The sequence below is a fragment of the Sinohyriopsis cumingii genome, chromosome 8 (genome assembly GCF_028554795.1).
Source record: "Sinohyriopsis cumingii isolate HCF-2022 chromosome 8, ASM2855479v2, whole genome shotgun sequence".
Lineage (NCBI taxonomy): Eukaryota > Metazoa > Mollusca > Bivalvia > Unionida > Unionidae > Sinohyriopsis > Sinohyriopsis cumingii.
The window spans coordinates 68,123,482-68,139,418 of record NC_142968.1 but is presented as its reverse complement, the minus strand read 5'-3'; the positions used below and the strand labels follow the sequence as shown (position 1 = coordinate 68,139,418).

The window sequence follows — 15,937 nt, the reverse complement described above, 5'->3', positions numbered from 1 at the left end:
AAGGTTTCTGTCTCCAATACTGAAGAAAAACGCATACCAAATTCAACCAATTCATGAAAATAAAATAAAGCAATGCTTACCATTTGAAAAGAGGCAGTTGTCACCAGACTATTCTGTTCAAAATAATATTTTGGACACAGGGGATACCACCCCCATGTTTTCCTGACTTGTGATATGTCTGCCTATTCTGTGCACAGCTTTGAAAAGATGTAATGTTTATCCAGTGGGATATAGTAATAAAATATATTACTTTGGACTGTTTTTGTCAGCCGTTCAGTTGAGTAATTAGGTCAGGTTTATAGTTAGTTTTACAAAATTCAGCTTAAAAATGCCAATAAACGGCAAAAGATATTAAGCAAACTAAACCGATCTTGTAAAAAAAAAGTTAGTAAAAGTTCAACATTTTATGAAAAATAAGCTATTATCTGGAAGAAAAACAACAATGAATAGGATGCAATGTGTTTACAACATCTTGTTGATGGGGAAAAATTACTACAGAATTTAGAAACAGACTATACGCCATGAAATTTTATGAGAATTTATGTTCTAGCAGCAAGTTGACACACTGGGTAGCAGACGATTTTGTACGTGTGGGACAACTTCTTGCAAAATTGGAAACTTCAATTAAAATGCAGTATTGTTTTAAGGTACACATTTCCATCTTTTATATAACATATTTAGTTGTATGATTCTAAAAGTGGCATAGTCAATCGGATTTTCTGGGTTACAGGTTCAAGAAGGTCATGGAGTGGGTCTTCACACTGCCATTTAGAAATCACAGTTTCATGTGCATTTCGAGTCTAAATGTGGGATATTTTTGTACACTTTATGAATATTACTTTTCTTAATTAAAGAACAATCATTCTTTCTTGACCCAAAATAACACATGAACCAGTGTTTACAGAAATGATGTATTGTTGCACAGAATTACCCAACATGCAGAATTGGCCGACATGGTGGTAGTTCTTGTGTATTCAGGGTATGGTACTAGTAGAGATGTACACAATAATCTAGTTTGATGATTTTAGCATGAACAGAGACAAATAATCTATGTAAAAGAACATGTTACTAAAGTCAGTGAAGCAGTGAAACAGTAAATTTAGATCACAGTGACCTAATTTTGTTATTAGGGCATAATACACATCAAAATACATGAATCGAAGCTGAATGCAAAAAACAACCCTATCTAGTAAGATCTGAAATAAAGGTCACAGTGACCTTCCTTTGTAGTAAGGGTATTGTGCTGATAGAAAAAGAGTGATACATTTCTTCATATAGTTTGACAATTCTATAATAAACAGTGCTTGAGAAGAAAAACTTAAACCACAAATTGTAACCAAAGTCAGTTAAATGCATAAAATAGGTCACAGTGACCAACTTTTGTGATGATGCTCTTGTACTCATCAAGGTGCTTCTCCTCACCAAGTTTCTTGATTCCATGTATAACACTATTTATACAGTGTACAAACAAATCTAATGTACATTTACAAATTTAGTCCCTCAGGTTTTTGATATGAAACCCACTCCAAACTGTTGCCAAGGACCTAAGAAGAAATAAGGCTGACACATGTGTATGCTTGTATATGTGTGGACACCAATTGTGCAATAGCTTACCTCTGCTTCATAGAGAGAGGTGGGGGGTGATTTAGATTTTTGAAGTAGCTTTAACAATTGTTCAGTCATATCGCTTTGATGTCTGCAGTGTGACAGTTTATAGTGATGTCTCACAGTGGGGCATCATGCCGCAGACATGTAGCACGATGTCCCACCCAGTCACATTATCCTGACACCAGGTTGACCACTAACCTCTTAATGCTGAGCGCCAAGCGTGGCAGCTGATAGTACCCTTTCTAAAAGTCTTTGATATGACTCTGCTGGGGTCTGAACCTGCAACCTCCTGCATCTGAGGCATGTGTTCTAACCACTAGGCCACTGGAGCAGTTAGAGGTGAGCTAATAAAATTACTCAATGTAAAGTCCATGAATTAAAACCTGCAGAACATATATAATAAACATGATCCAAATCATAACTGGTGATATTGACTGGTCTTAGCAAAACTTACCTGTCTCCATCTGAGTCAACATCTCTCAGAATATCTTCATTAATGCGTGTTTGCTGTTCCTGTGTGTGAACCTGAGGGCCTGATATCTGACCTTGAATGGTTGGCACATGATCATGAGTGACTGGCTGCCTTAGGATTTGACTGGGCATACTCTGGGAAGGTAAACCAATGGCCGAATTATGTCTGACTTGTGGTCTTATGGCTGGTTGGGTTAACATTTGGGAGTATCCAATCATGTGGCTACTGACAGTCATTGGTGACGAGGCTATTGTGGAAGTGGTTCTGGATAGTGGTGGAGACACTACCATGGGGGCTTGTGGGTTTTGGGTTGGTGCATGATCGTGCCCAAAAGTGAAGTGACCAGAGTTAGGAGGGGTAAGGGTTGCATTTGAATCAATGCTGGGAAAGCTTCCTCCATCATACAGTTGCAAGCCATCCTCACCCATCTCAGATCGGACATTTTGTGATGGAAGCAACCTATGTACTAAAGAATCAACTCCTGGCATGGACATTTGATCCATGTTGGGATTATACGTCCAACTGTTACCTCCAAACGGATAGCTGTAAGGTGGCGCATTATAATTTGGGTAAGGATGATACTGATATTGTTGATGATCTTGGAAATTATGCTGAGGACCTGTTGGTTGCTGGTGAACAAGAGAGTACCCTGACTGGTTCACATTTGTTTGGACCCCAAAACAGTTAGTCTCATGATCTGAGTTTGTCAGATGATTCCCTTCTCCACGAGAAACCAATAAAGACCCATGCCCTTCTGTGTCAGGATAGTTGACTCCAGAACCAGATGGTTGGTCCTGAAAAATAGATGATAATAATAATATAATTAATAGTAGTAAAATAAAAGTGTAATATTAATATGTTGTATAAATTGAATGCTGTTTGGTAGATAAGACAATTAAGAACTCGGCTGAATCATCATTTAAGTATATAAAGGTGTCAGTAGTTGTCTAACCTTCTCTATTAAAACTACTCTTATACATAGGGGGCGCTCACCAGTTATTATGTACTTCTGAGAGAGTGATGTATCTAAGGTGAAGTTGTTTGCATTTGAAACATGCACAGTGGAGAGAATGTAGGCATACCTCTATGCTATTCTGATGTAATGTGGCAGACATTTCTTTGGATATCGTATTTATGGAAACTATACATGATCTAAGAACACTGCTAACTAAAATGACTGCTCCCTTATGCTAAAAAAATCAGATTGAATTAGTCTAAAGTACACTATCTTTAGCACCTATTAAAATAGGGAACATGAATTTTGCCCAACTAGGCAATACCAGCTTCTGAAAGTGCAATGGATGAATTACTACATATATAAAATGTAAAAAAAAGATCTCTTTTTAACAATTTACTTCTAAAGTCCATGTAGTGAAAATGACCAAGTAGAGTTTTTGAAACGTGCACATCTGAAGTAAGGCTAAGCTGTATACTCTATAACCCATATTACACCCATCAATCATACACCAAAATAAAAGGAAATTAAAGCTTCTTTGAACAATACCTAAGATATACAATGTCTTTTTTAAATATCCAGCATAACCAGTGAGGAAACACAGGGAAATTCTTTTTCTTTAAAATTATAGCCCTTTGCAAAATATAAAACAGTAGAACGCCACCTAAGTGAAAGTTAATTATCATATTATTATCATATATAGGGTTCTCCAATGGAATTGATAGCTTTATTCTAGGACTGCTTCCCTGAAAATAGTTGAAGTTCCAGCACTAAAACCTGAAGTCCCAGTAATGATAATTGTTTTCCCTTGCACTATTTTGGAGCATTATGAGTATACTGTTGTGTCAACATATGACAAAGACCATGACATTTTCTAGCAGTGGCTAGAGAAAAATTAAACATACATGGTCCAAACAAAATGTGCAAAACAGAGAATGTAATTTATCTCCTCACATGTAAGATCTGTAGCCTTCAGTATGTCGGAGAAACTGAAAGGCTACACAAAAGGATCAACCTTCATAGATCTGACTGGATAACAAAGACGCTGTACAGAAGCCTGGTCACAGAACACTTCTCCTCCCCTGGCCACACTTTCAGTGATAAAACACTTATTGCAATTGTTTGCAACCCCAACTGGAGTCCCCAAACTAAGAAAGAAAAGGAATTTTACTGGATATGCCGCCTCAGAACATTGAAACCAAGCCGCTTAAACCAAGAAGACTAGAAAAAGACAGCCATGCAAAAATAAAGTTATCTTTTATAGCCGACACATTTTCTTTTAAATAATTCTCTAAATTTGATTAATAGCCTATGACTACTACAACAATTAAATATCTGGGATATAATTTGTGCTTACATAAATTTACATAAAATAACAGATGTTGTTATGGCTCATCAATTTCTAGGTCAATACAAATATTTTCCAGTATCAGCAACAAGCTGAAATAAACTAGTTGAAACAATAAAGTTAAAAAGTTGAATTCCTATAGAAACAGCCATGAAAAGTTTCGCAAACATAACTATTTTTTCTGTCTTGTTTCTTTGTCTTGTCTATGTTTTGTATTTGCCTTTGAAAAAGACTCATTAAAGAGTTGAAAGCACACAGGCTAGATAGATACTAGTTTCGCAGGGTTCATTGTCAGTTTATTGCATTTATCTTAATCAATCCCTGACACACGTGATCCCTTGATCCCTTGCTGGATCCAGTGCACCTGAAAGGATTGTTATTCGCCATATGATTTGTATTCATTATATATATATATATATATATATATATATATATATATATATATATATATATATATATATATATATATATATATGATTGCTATGCTCATTAACTGTAAAATATTGAATATTATAATAAAAGAATTAACAAATACATCAGTTGAGAACCTTGACTGATAAATGTGATATGAATTTACAATTACATGTATAACAATTTTCAATGCCTTTAGCTTTAAATATGTATACAGCTAGAAGAGATAGAAGGAATCATAGAATAGATTGCACTTTCTTTCCAGTATTAATTTATTTAATTAGTTCAGTTCCATTTCAAATCAATCAATTTTCTAAGTCACAGAAAGAAGAAGAAAAAAAAAAAACAACAAATAAACATAATCCATTCAATACTCTGCATCTTTATGCAACACTGTATACTGAATCTTTTCTTCAACGAACATTACCAAATTTCTTCACAGAAGATTGAGGACCGAAATCCTAAAGTTCTGGTCCAACATCATAATTAATTTTCTTACAGTTTCTTGTCTTAAATGTCTTTTCAACTTCAGTGTTCCTTGGATTGTCATTGCATTATTCCTTCCAAAGTCGCACCACTATGTGCACAAAACTAATAATGTTTCTTTGTTTTCTAATTTTTCAGCTGATGGGTATGTCCCAATCCATTATTTATATCAAAAATTTCTCAGTCTCTTTTGCCTTCTGTCTTCTTCATCTCCATCTACAGATTTTTGTTGACTAGTCTCGTGAGGATCATTCTCAGCCACATGGTTAACACCAAAGAAATTATGTAACATTGCCTTTTGTAAACGAAAGTAAATCTGTACATGACACTAAAAAAAGCTGAATTATGCTGATAAACATGCGTGGTCATATTCCTCCAACATAAAAAACAAAGTCATAAATTCTTGGCACCATTTTTCTAAATACCATATACAATACCATGCATGTGTTCCAAACATCACATATGGATTCTGGATATGATGGATTAGAACTGTGATGTGTAATACCTATCAAAGAGAGGTGGCAAAGCACATACACCTGTAATTAGTCATGTCAATAAAATTATCAACAATCAATAACCAGGTGTCTTAATCTATTTGTCTGTTACAATCTAACCAAAGCATAACTTAATCTGATTAAATCACTTGAATTTTGTCTAATAGCTTGCACACTAAATACAGAAACAAGTTCATGTTTTCACTGCACTTCATTTTTGTATTAAAATTTCATTAAAATAAAGGAAAACATCAATAAACTGGATCTGGACACCAGTTATTAAAACTGACATCAATATCCTGGTTTCAGGCCATGTTAGTAACATTTACATCAATACACTGGTCTCAGGTCCTGGTATTAAAATTTACATCAATACACTGGTCTCAGATCCTGGTATTAAAATTTACATCAATGCACTGGTTTCAGGTCCTGGTATTAATATTTACATTAACACAATGGTCTCAGGTCGTGGTATTAAAATTGACATTAATACACTGGTCTCAGATCCTGGTATTAAAATTTACATCATTACACTGGTCTCAGATCCTGGTATTAAAATTTACATCAATGCACTGGTTTCAGGTCCTGGTATTAATATTTACATTAACACAATGGTCTCAGGTTGTGGTATTAAAATTGACATCAATACACTGGTCTCAGGTCCTGGTATTAAAATTGACATCAATACAATGGTCTCAATTCCTGGTATTAAAATTGACATCAATACACTGGTCTCAGGTCCTGGTATTACAATTGACATCAATACACTTGTCTCAGTTCCTGGTATTGAAATTGACATCAATACACTGGTCTCAGGTCCTGGTATTAAAATTTACATCAATGCACTGGTCTATAAAGTCCAGCAGGAATCTTCACATTAATTACATGAAATTGTAACAAACACGTTCGACAAAACTATACATACCAGAAAATGTGCTTTACATTTAATCAGTAATTCACTGTAGCTCCTCAATTTTAAGATATGACCACATGTACTTGCTTATAAGTCAAATCAAACTGCAAACAGCAAAGATTATAATCTACCATAGCATAATTCATATGCTGATAAGGGTCTATGATGCTTGTTCTACTGACTACTCTCAACAAACTACACAGACCCAGATCTGCTGGCACATTATGTGCCTGCAGATCTAGATCTGTGCAACTTTTACCGTTGGCCTTGACTTATTAGTGAGTATATATGGTAACAAGGTCAGAATTAGGGTATAGTGTAATCTAAATTCACCCAGTACATGTAACTGATCACCAGTCCTGCTAATGAAAGTGCCAGACAAGTCTACTTGCATATTTAATTTATCCGAGATCAGCACATCAAAGAAGACAGAACAATTTCCTTGTTTGCAAATTGCGTCTTGTCATCCATCAGCTTTTCAGCAAACTCTGTATAGACACTTCTCAATATTTATTTTTTATATGAGTTTACACCATTATGCTTCTTGTTGTGTATCTGATAATACTGTCAAGTTTTTAAGTGGGATTTTTGTTTATAAAGATTGCTCCATGAGCCAATATAGTATGCACAAACAATTGTAATCAGTTTGATTCTTTAAATTTGCAATATTCCTTTAAGTAAAACCAGCCAACAGAAACAGCTGTCACATGGTCTACATGTTCATTTCTTCAAGACACCAATGAGAAAGCATAATACTAGATCATAGGCATTCAGTGTCAAATGAAGTTGAAAGAAATCACTACTAAGGAATTTACAAATCCACTTGCCTGACTCCTAAACTCAAATTTGGCTCGGGCAGGTTCAAGTTTCCTAAAGACTTGGGAAAGTCTAAAATATTGACAAGAGAAGGAGAAAGGGGCCAAGTTCACTTGTAGCGCTGTATACGCTGGAAGCTTTATGCCATGCATACTTACCACAGTACATAAATCAGCACCGTTATTTGGTGTCTATCTGTACTGCATTCTTCTATTATGTAAATGGTCAGTTTCTTTCATTTACCATGTCATTTCCAACTTGTAGCGAATGATAAGGCCAGTCAAGCATTTTCTCATGTAGGGTTGATAATGCAAGTAGTACTACTACTACATAAAGCAAGTTATGACAGATAAGGAAAAAATATTTATATTTTAACTTATCAGTCACATTTTAATTGGAATATTTTTATGTATTTGTTCTTCGCCAACTTCTAAATCCTAACCTATCATCATCAGTGAGTGAGCTTCTGACTTCATACAATCAGCTTGTCAAATACTGTTTTGATATATGTCACTCATCTGAGGGGAGTAGGTGTCCAATTTTTTAAAACGTGTAAGATTTGGCAGATGAGTTAGGAAATAAAAGTTACTTGCTGCTAATCGTTAACAATGAAGAATTTTGTTCAAATGACACTAATGCACCAAAAATGTAGCATCCACGTTTATGATCAGTTTCCTTAATAATTACAGGAGTATACAATACTGCTTGGCAAACAATAAAATGAATAAAAGAGTGTTCACAATCTCAAAAATTAGTTTGTCAAATATTATGATGCATGTACCAATTTCACAATGACTAGACGATAATTGTTAAATAAATGGATAAAATAAGGGTTCACAAATCCTTCAGATGTGAGTATAACAAATTATTTACAAGCTGTAGAGTTTTCACTATTTTTATAAGCTGTACAGCTTTCATTATTGTTACAAGCTGTAGAGCTTTCGCTATTGTTATAAGCTGTACAGCTTTCATTATTATTCACATAGTTGATGAGATCAGTCTCCTATCTTGTCTAGGAAAACAAAGAAAGGAATTTCCTTAAAATATCCAATAATATAATTTATTTTATTTTATATTTTTTAAAACTTATTTTGGGATACACTACTCCCTCGATAACTCGTCCCCAGATAACTCGCACTCCCACTTATAACACAGTGTCTGGTGTGGCTCCCAATTTTTTTCTCTCCAAAGAAAATATATTTTAAATATCTTTTAAATATGCTGAACGTGAAACAATTATGATAAGAACTGGTAAATTAAACCTTGATACATCACTCGTTTTATCATTGAAAATGGTGATTAATACCTGTAAAAATAGAATCCATATTTTGAAATTTGCAAGTTCTAAATAAGATATCATATATTATGTAACTTTTTTTAAATGATAAATAAACAGTCTGGTGAAATAGCGATCAATGAAAACTTCTGGTAAATGCTAACAGGTAACAACAGAGAATGAAATAAACGCCAATTAAATGTCTTGCTACGTGAAAGTCACGTTCTAATCCTTTAATTCCATTTCAGTGTAAACATTATAATCGCAACATATTCTGTTCTATGAAAACATGAAAAGAGTCAATCAACCATCACATCAAAACCCCTGAGTACTTCTGTGAGAACCTAATTACATACTGGCGTTGTTTTGATCAACAACTTGGGAAAGTGTCTGTTGCATTAAAAAATCAATTAAAAGAGACCTGTGTTGTTTTATCACTTTCAATGTCTTTTGTATCAAATCAAGCAAGGGAGGTACAAAGAAAAAATTCAGGGGCATGCAAGTATGAGCATAAGTTCTTGTGGTCACTACCGTTATCAAACTTCATTTTATTTGACCAACTGAAAATGGTTTCACATTTTTATACGGTGGCTGGAGACCAAAAATGTTGACTATGTAAAGATCATACAGTTGAGAAATCTGTGGGATTTTGCTCGGCGGCAGAGAAATCAAGGAGTTACACAAAAAGAAATTAACTAATTTTTTCAAAATGTGAAGTTATATTTGTCAAGCGTGTCACAAATGGCAAGTATTACCGTGTTCAAATTTAGGTCGTTTTAAATTTGTAGACCCATGAAATTCATGTTGGTAATGATTAACCCTTGTGATTGTTTTTTCATTTTACTTCTACCATAATCAAATCTATCTATCATTTGTAGGTTCGTTCGTTCAATCGAAAATGTTTCTCAGAAACAGTGTCGATCTTTTGTTTTAAAAAAACTCCATCTAATTTGGATCAAACAATAAAACTAGAATGTATCCAATTCAACACACAAATTAGTGACGTAGTACACAATGTGTGAAGTAGTACTTGTGTTAAGTGAACAGAAACCATGTGGAATAATGTTTCTGATGACCTCCTCAATATACTGTAATTTATCCCGAAATTAATGTTGCTCTATGAGGAAAATATAAACAAAGTAAGTCACTCAAAACTCAACAATGGATTATACAGACATAATTCGGGCACCATGCTGTAAGTAGCCTAACGACCAATTTAACAATAAAAAAAATGTTATCACTGGAAAATATAAAAAATTTCATAATACATGTATATGTAAATTTAAAATGATCATGTTTTAATAATAACTTTTGGTTGCCCAATATGGAAAAATAGTCACCTGGTACTACTTTCAGGTTGCCCAAGGCTCCTGAGCAATGGATTTTTCTACCCTTGATGTTAGATCAATTATAACAAAAACAAGTATGTCATGATGTCATCGAATGCAAAGGAATCTCAATTCCCTTAAACTCCCTTCATGGTCATTGTCACTGCTCTTATTTGCAACTGCATTCAAACAAATACTTAAAAAGTCAATTATTTCTGTCTGATAAACAGAATTTTCCATTTGCACTCAATTAAAAAAAAATGAAACTGAACAGTTTAAACTTTTGGGTAAGCCGAATACTTGCAGAAAATAGAAATTATTTATCTTGTTTCAAAAATGTAATTCAAATAACCATTGACCACCCATATGTATTAATTAATGCATCAGATCTCTCTAATTCTTTCTATACTTGATTGTACATACCAATGTCATCTCACCAAAGGAGCTGGTGGTCTCCTCCATCCTTTTGTCTTGATCATCTCCTCTGAATAGCTTTTCGACTTAAAGTAAAAATAAAAATTATTTAAAAGATAAAAATGAAATAAATTAGTATTAGTTGTTTGTGTGAGACCAATTTACTTGAAAATTATTCTCTTTAATTATCAATAACTTTATCCAGTGATTCAATAATCCTAGAATATCACTGTTCACATGAAAGCCACAATATTTATCCAGGTCCTATTGGAAAGTACTTCATATGGTGAAGTGATTTACCTAGGCTTCTTATCTGAAATACTAGAGTGACTTCATTATTCCAGAGCTCTCAAATATTTTGATGAAGTCAATTTGTACAGTCCCTAAACTCCTTCTACATTATTTAACACTTTCAGAAATTTAATCACTTTCATGGGAATGGGAAAAAGGGGTATGTGCCGTTTTATAATTTTTTTTATTAACTCCCATGTCATATGTTTAACATATCTCAGATTCCATTAAGCTATTACTCTCATATGAGAGTAATAGCAATAAAGTGAACAAACGAGTTGATTATATCAAGTATATCTTTTTGTAATTATATATTTCCAAGGGCAAACAAATTCTTTAAAAAAATCACATTTATGCATGTTGTAATTCCAGCATTTTCTCCAGCTTTCTCAGAAAAGGGATATCAAGAATGTTTTGGATCAAATTCCTGGGGCCCTTATCAATCTCTGGTGGCCCTGCCTACTAATTAATCATTTCTTATGAATATCACTTGTTTCTGACAGAACAACAATTACGAATATGTATAATAAATCACTTTTAAATAAAATTATATTGATCATTCTTTCCCTTTACCCTCATTTGCACTTCAGAGACCCCCAAATTTTTAATTTAACCCCCAATTTTGATACCAAAGTTTGTTTTTTACTCAGACTGACCCCCTATTTTGACACCAAGGAGATTTTGTACTCTCAGTCTTGCACCCCTAGGGGATATGATACACTGATTAAACTGGGTTCTCCATCAGTCATAGGGTTTTGAAAGTTGGAAGTTTAGGACTATTTCCTTGAAAAGTGTTGATGTTCCAGCAATAAAAAGGAGTCGCAATAATATGTTTTTCTTTTGCTTTCAGTACAAAAAATCAGGGCATAACAATTAATACATAATGTCTAATGCTGATGTTCCTTCATTGTGAAATATTTAGAAATAACAATCCAAAGCATCTGAGATCAGTAATAATTGTGTTTATTATTTGTGATGCTGCAACTATAACATTTCTCAATGCCTTTATTGCAAGAGTCATTAATTTGTCTGCAGTTAGAAGGAATCAAGGAAGTGAACAAGTTTAATTCCATTTCAAATAAATAAATTTGCCATGATAGTGGAAACAGAAATAAAATTACCATATTCCATTCACTTTTCTTGTTTAATGCTGAAATAACACAGCAAACAATACTCAATTTTTTCTGAAAATGAACTTTAACAAACTTCTCCATCGAAGATTTATAGTTTCAATTTCTTGAGTTCCGGGCTTCCTCAATCACCAACATCATTTTTATTAGTTTCTTGTTTTAAATATCCATAACCTTTTGTTTTGATTTGATTATGTGACAATAAACCTCGTTCACAAGCCACTGAGTTAGAATTCATTACAATGTATAGTTTCTAATACACTTATGTGAAGTCATATGGCCAAAATACATGGTGTAAAGACCATTACCAAGGTGGCCGTATTGAGGCTTAGTCATTTTCATTTAGGACCAGGTAAACATCACATACTCTTCTGATGAAAACCCAATGTCAAAATGGTTTTTCTTTTAAAAGCAGCATCAAAAACAAGATTTTCAATATGGTCACAAGTTGGTTGTCAGATCAGCATAATTTTAATTTAAGCTCTACACAGCATTTTATAAAAAGTCTTTTAGTGAAAACCCCAGCAATGTTATCACCATTCATTCAAGAGAAGTAGTGATAACATGATTTTCAAGCCGGCCACTGTAGCAGCCATATTAACCTCAGATCAGCACAATTTCCACTTAGGACCAGCTAAACATCATAAGCATTCTCTTGGTAAAAACCCATTTCTATATGACTTTCCATTCAGTAGGATAAGCAGTAAGAAAATTTCAAAGCTGTATGTTTGGATGGTGCAGTATTATACAGTGTACACTGTACTTTGGTCATATGACTTCAAAAGAAAACAGCAGAAGCTATACATTGCATTAAATTTAACTGAGAGGAGTACCTAAATTACCATTTTGTAATTACATTTAATTTTAACTGAGGAGTACCTAAATTACTGTATTGTATTTGCAATTTATTTTAACTGAGAGGAGTACCTAAATTACAGCATTGTAGTTACATTAATTTTAACTGAGGAGTACCTAAATTACCATATTGTAATTACAATTAATTGTAACTGAAGAGTACCTAAATTACCATATTGTAATTACCATTAATTTTAACTAAGGGTTACCTAAGTTACTGTATTGTCATTACAATTTTAACTGAGCAGAGTATCTAAATTACCATGTTGTAATTACAATTAATTTTAACTGAGGGGAGTACCTAAATTACCATATTGTAATTACAAATAATTTTAACTGAGGAGTACCTAAATTACCATATTGTAATTACAATTAATTTTAACTGAGGAGTACCTAAATTACCATATTGTGATTACAATTAATTTTAACTGAGGGGAGTACCTAAATTACAGTATTGTAGTTACATTAATTTTAACTAAGAGTATTACCTAAATTACCATAATGTAATTATAATTAATTTTAAATAAGTACCTAAATTATCATATTGTAGTTAAAAATAGGTAAAATTAATTCATCAACTGTCGCTAATACAAGATAGTCACTTTTTTTGAGTTTCTGAAACTTCATAAGAAAATTGCAAATGTTTCCTGGCAACTTTTCTTGCATGTGCAATTTTAAATTCCTTAGATGAATTATGATTTAATTTATTGAAGAACAGGATGTGTGTTGACTTGTTCATTAGATGTATATTAAAAAAGAACACTATGACCAGTCACTAGCATTTAGTGAACCCTTTGATTTTGTCCTTTTGAGAATGTAGTCAACTGCTAAAATAGCAACTGAGTTTCTATTTGATTTTCAGTTTCATTTTGGAGCAATAAACTACAAGAATGTCATTTAAATGTAATCTTCCATCTGAATAATGATTTCTTTTTGGTTTTATCTCAAAATAATTTTCCTACTAATATAATGGATATAATTAATATTTTCTACAAATCAAAACCAGATTTTTTTCCCTTAAAAAATATCCCACACCCACACCCACTCATTCCTGTAAATTAAACAGCTGTTCCCTAAGGGATCAATTCAAAGATGTAAATGACAACCTCTCTGGTGGCCTAGCGATCGAAGTGTCTGCCTCAGATGTGGGAGGTCGTGGTTTGAACAACGGCTGAGTCATACCAAAGACTTATAAAAATGGCACCAACAACTGCCTCACCAGGTGCTCAGCATTAAGAGATTAGTGTTAGGACTGGTGTCAGGATAATTTGACTGGGTGGGAGATCATGCTCTGTCTGTGACATGATGCCCCAGTGCTAGATATCACTATAAACTGTCACACTGCAGACATAAGAGATATGACTGAAAATTGTTAAAGCTACATTAAAAATCCAAATCACATAAAGCTACATTAAAAATCCAAATCACATGAACGCAAAGGTGTCAATGAATATTTTAGTGAGTAACTGTCATATTATTAAATAACGTTAAACATTAGACTTTACCCCATTGTAATCTAGGTCACAATTCATTACCATTTGTAGATTTTGCTGAGGTTTTTTTAAAATTAAAGTCATATGGACAAATTATATGGTGTTAATGACCAAATCATTATCATGATGAGCCGTTAGACTAACAAGTGGCCACCAGTGATGTCAACAAAAAGTGCAGAAAAAAAACCTGTTACAATGATGACATTATTAATATAGAATTTATTTGCACTTTAAACCAAACTTCACCCATCAGAACAACTTTCAGTGCTTTAAATATGCACATAAATCTTGATACTCTGCTCTATAGTACAAAATAAGAATATATATACCGCCATGTCGGCCTATTCCGCATGTCGGGTAATTTTGCGCAACAATACGTCATTTCTGTAAACATTTGATCACGTGCTATTTTGGGTCAAAAATCCATTTTGTATCCAGAAAGAACAATCGTACATTAATTAAGAAAAGAGATATTCATAAAGTATACAAAAATATCCCACATTTAGACTCAAAATGTACATAAAAATGTGATTTCTAAATTGCAGCATGAAGACCCACTCCATGACCTTCTTGAACCTGTAACCCAGAAAATTCGATTTATTATGCATCTTTTAGAATCATACAGTTAAATACATTATATAAAAGATGGAAATGTGTACCTTAAAACAAAACTGTATTTGAGTCCAAGTTTCCAATTTTGCAAGAAGTTGTCCCACATGTACAAAATTGTCTGCTACCCAACATGTCTACTTGCCATTAGAACATAAATTCTCAAAAATTCACCGGCATATAGTCTGTTTCTAAATTCTGCTGTAATTTTTCCCCATGTAATAGCTAATTTTTCATAAAATGTTGAACTTTACTAATTTTTTTTACAAGATCGGTTTAGTTTGGTTAATATCTCTTGCCATTTATTGGCATTTTTACGTTTAATTTTGTAAAACTAGCTATAAACCTGACATAATTACTCGACTGAACTACTGACAGAAACAGTCCAAAGTAATACATTTCATTTCTATAGCAAGATGGATAAACATTACATCTTTTCAAAGCTATGTGCAGAATAGGCCGACATATCTCGAGTCAGGAAAACATGTGGGTGGTATCCCGTTTCCAAAATTAATATTATTTTGAACAGAATATTCTGGTGACAACTGCATCTTTTCAAATGGTAAGCAATGCTGTATTTTATTTTTGTCAATCTCTCGAATTCGGTATGCGTTTTACTTCAATGTTGGAAACGAAAACCTTAGGTGCGCGGAAATGCCCGACAGCAGTGTAATGGAAAAAATAAAACGAATTATGTTTGTATAGGCCTACAGTAGTGAATGAGCTTTTGTTTGTTTTTTTCCTCACTGATCTTAGTAGTATTTGTTTCGGATGGTATCCCCCCCCCCCCCCTTAGATATTTGGAACTTTTCTTATTACAGCGATAGAGTATGAAAGAAATGTGATTGGTAGTGTCGGTGTTCACGTTTTTTAACCCGAGAACGAAGCAACCCAATTTTACATGCCGATGATCAAGTACTGTACCAACTTACTTTCTGGGCGATATTTGATGTCTCCATCATCTGTTTCAAGACTCTTATCTTGTGACAAGCTTGGATACTGGTGGGACATCTTAGGTTTATAAGTAAATATTCACAA

The 15,937-nt window shown here is 33.5% G+C and overlaps 1 protein-coding gene across 1 annotated transcript in view; it reads right to left on the bottom strand.

Moving 5' to 3' along the window:
- Window positions 1-15,937, bottom strand: part of LOC149793754 (uncharacterized) — a 46,092-nt gene that overhangs the window by 30,110 nt on the left and 45 nt on the right. The window contains exons 1-3 of the mRNA XM_089967737.1: window positions 15,832-15,937; window positions 10,531-10,607; window positions 2,063-2,874 (exon numbers count right to left, since the gene is read on the bottom strand). The exon at window positions 15,832-15,937 is cut by the window's right edge and continues 45 nt beyond it. Of these exons, the coding sequence (XP_089823863.1) occupies window positions 2,063-2,874; window positions 10,531-10,607; window positions 15,832-15,910 (968 nt within the window). The 5' untranslated portion in view covers window positions 15,911-15,937. The remainder of the gene's footprint in view (window positions 1-2,062; window positions 2,875-10,530; window positions 10,608-15,831) is intronic.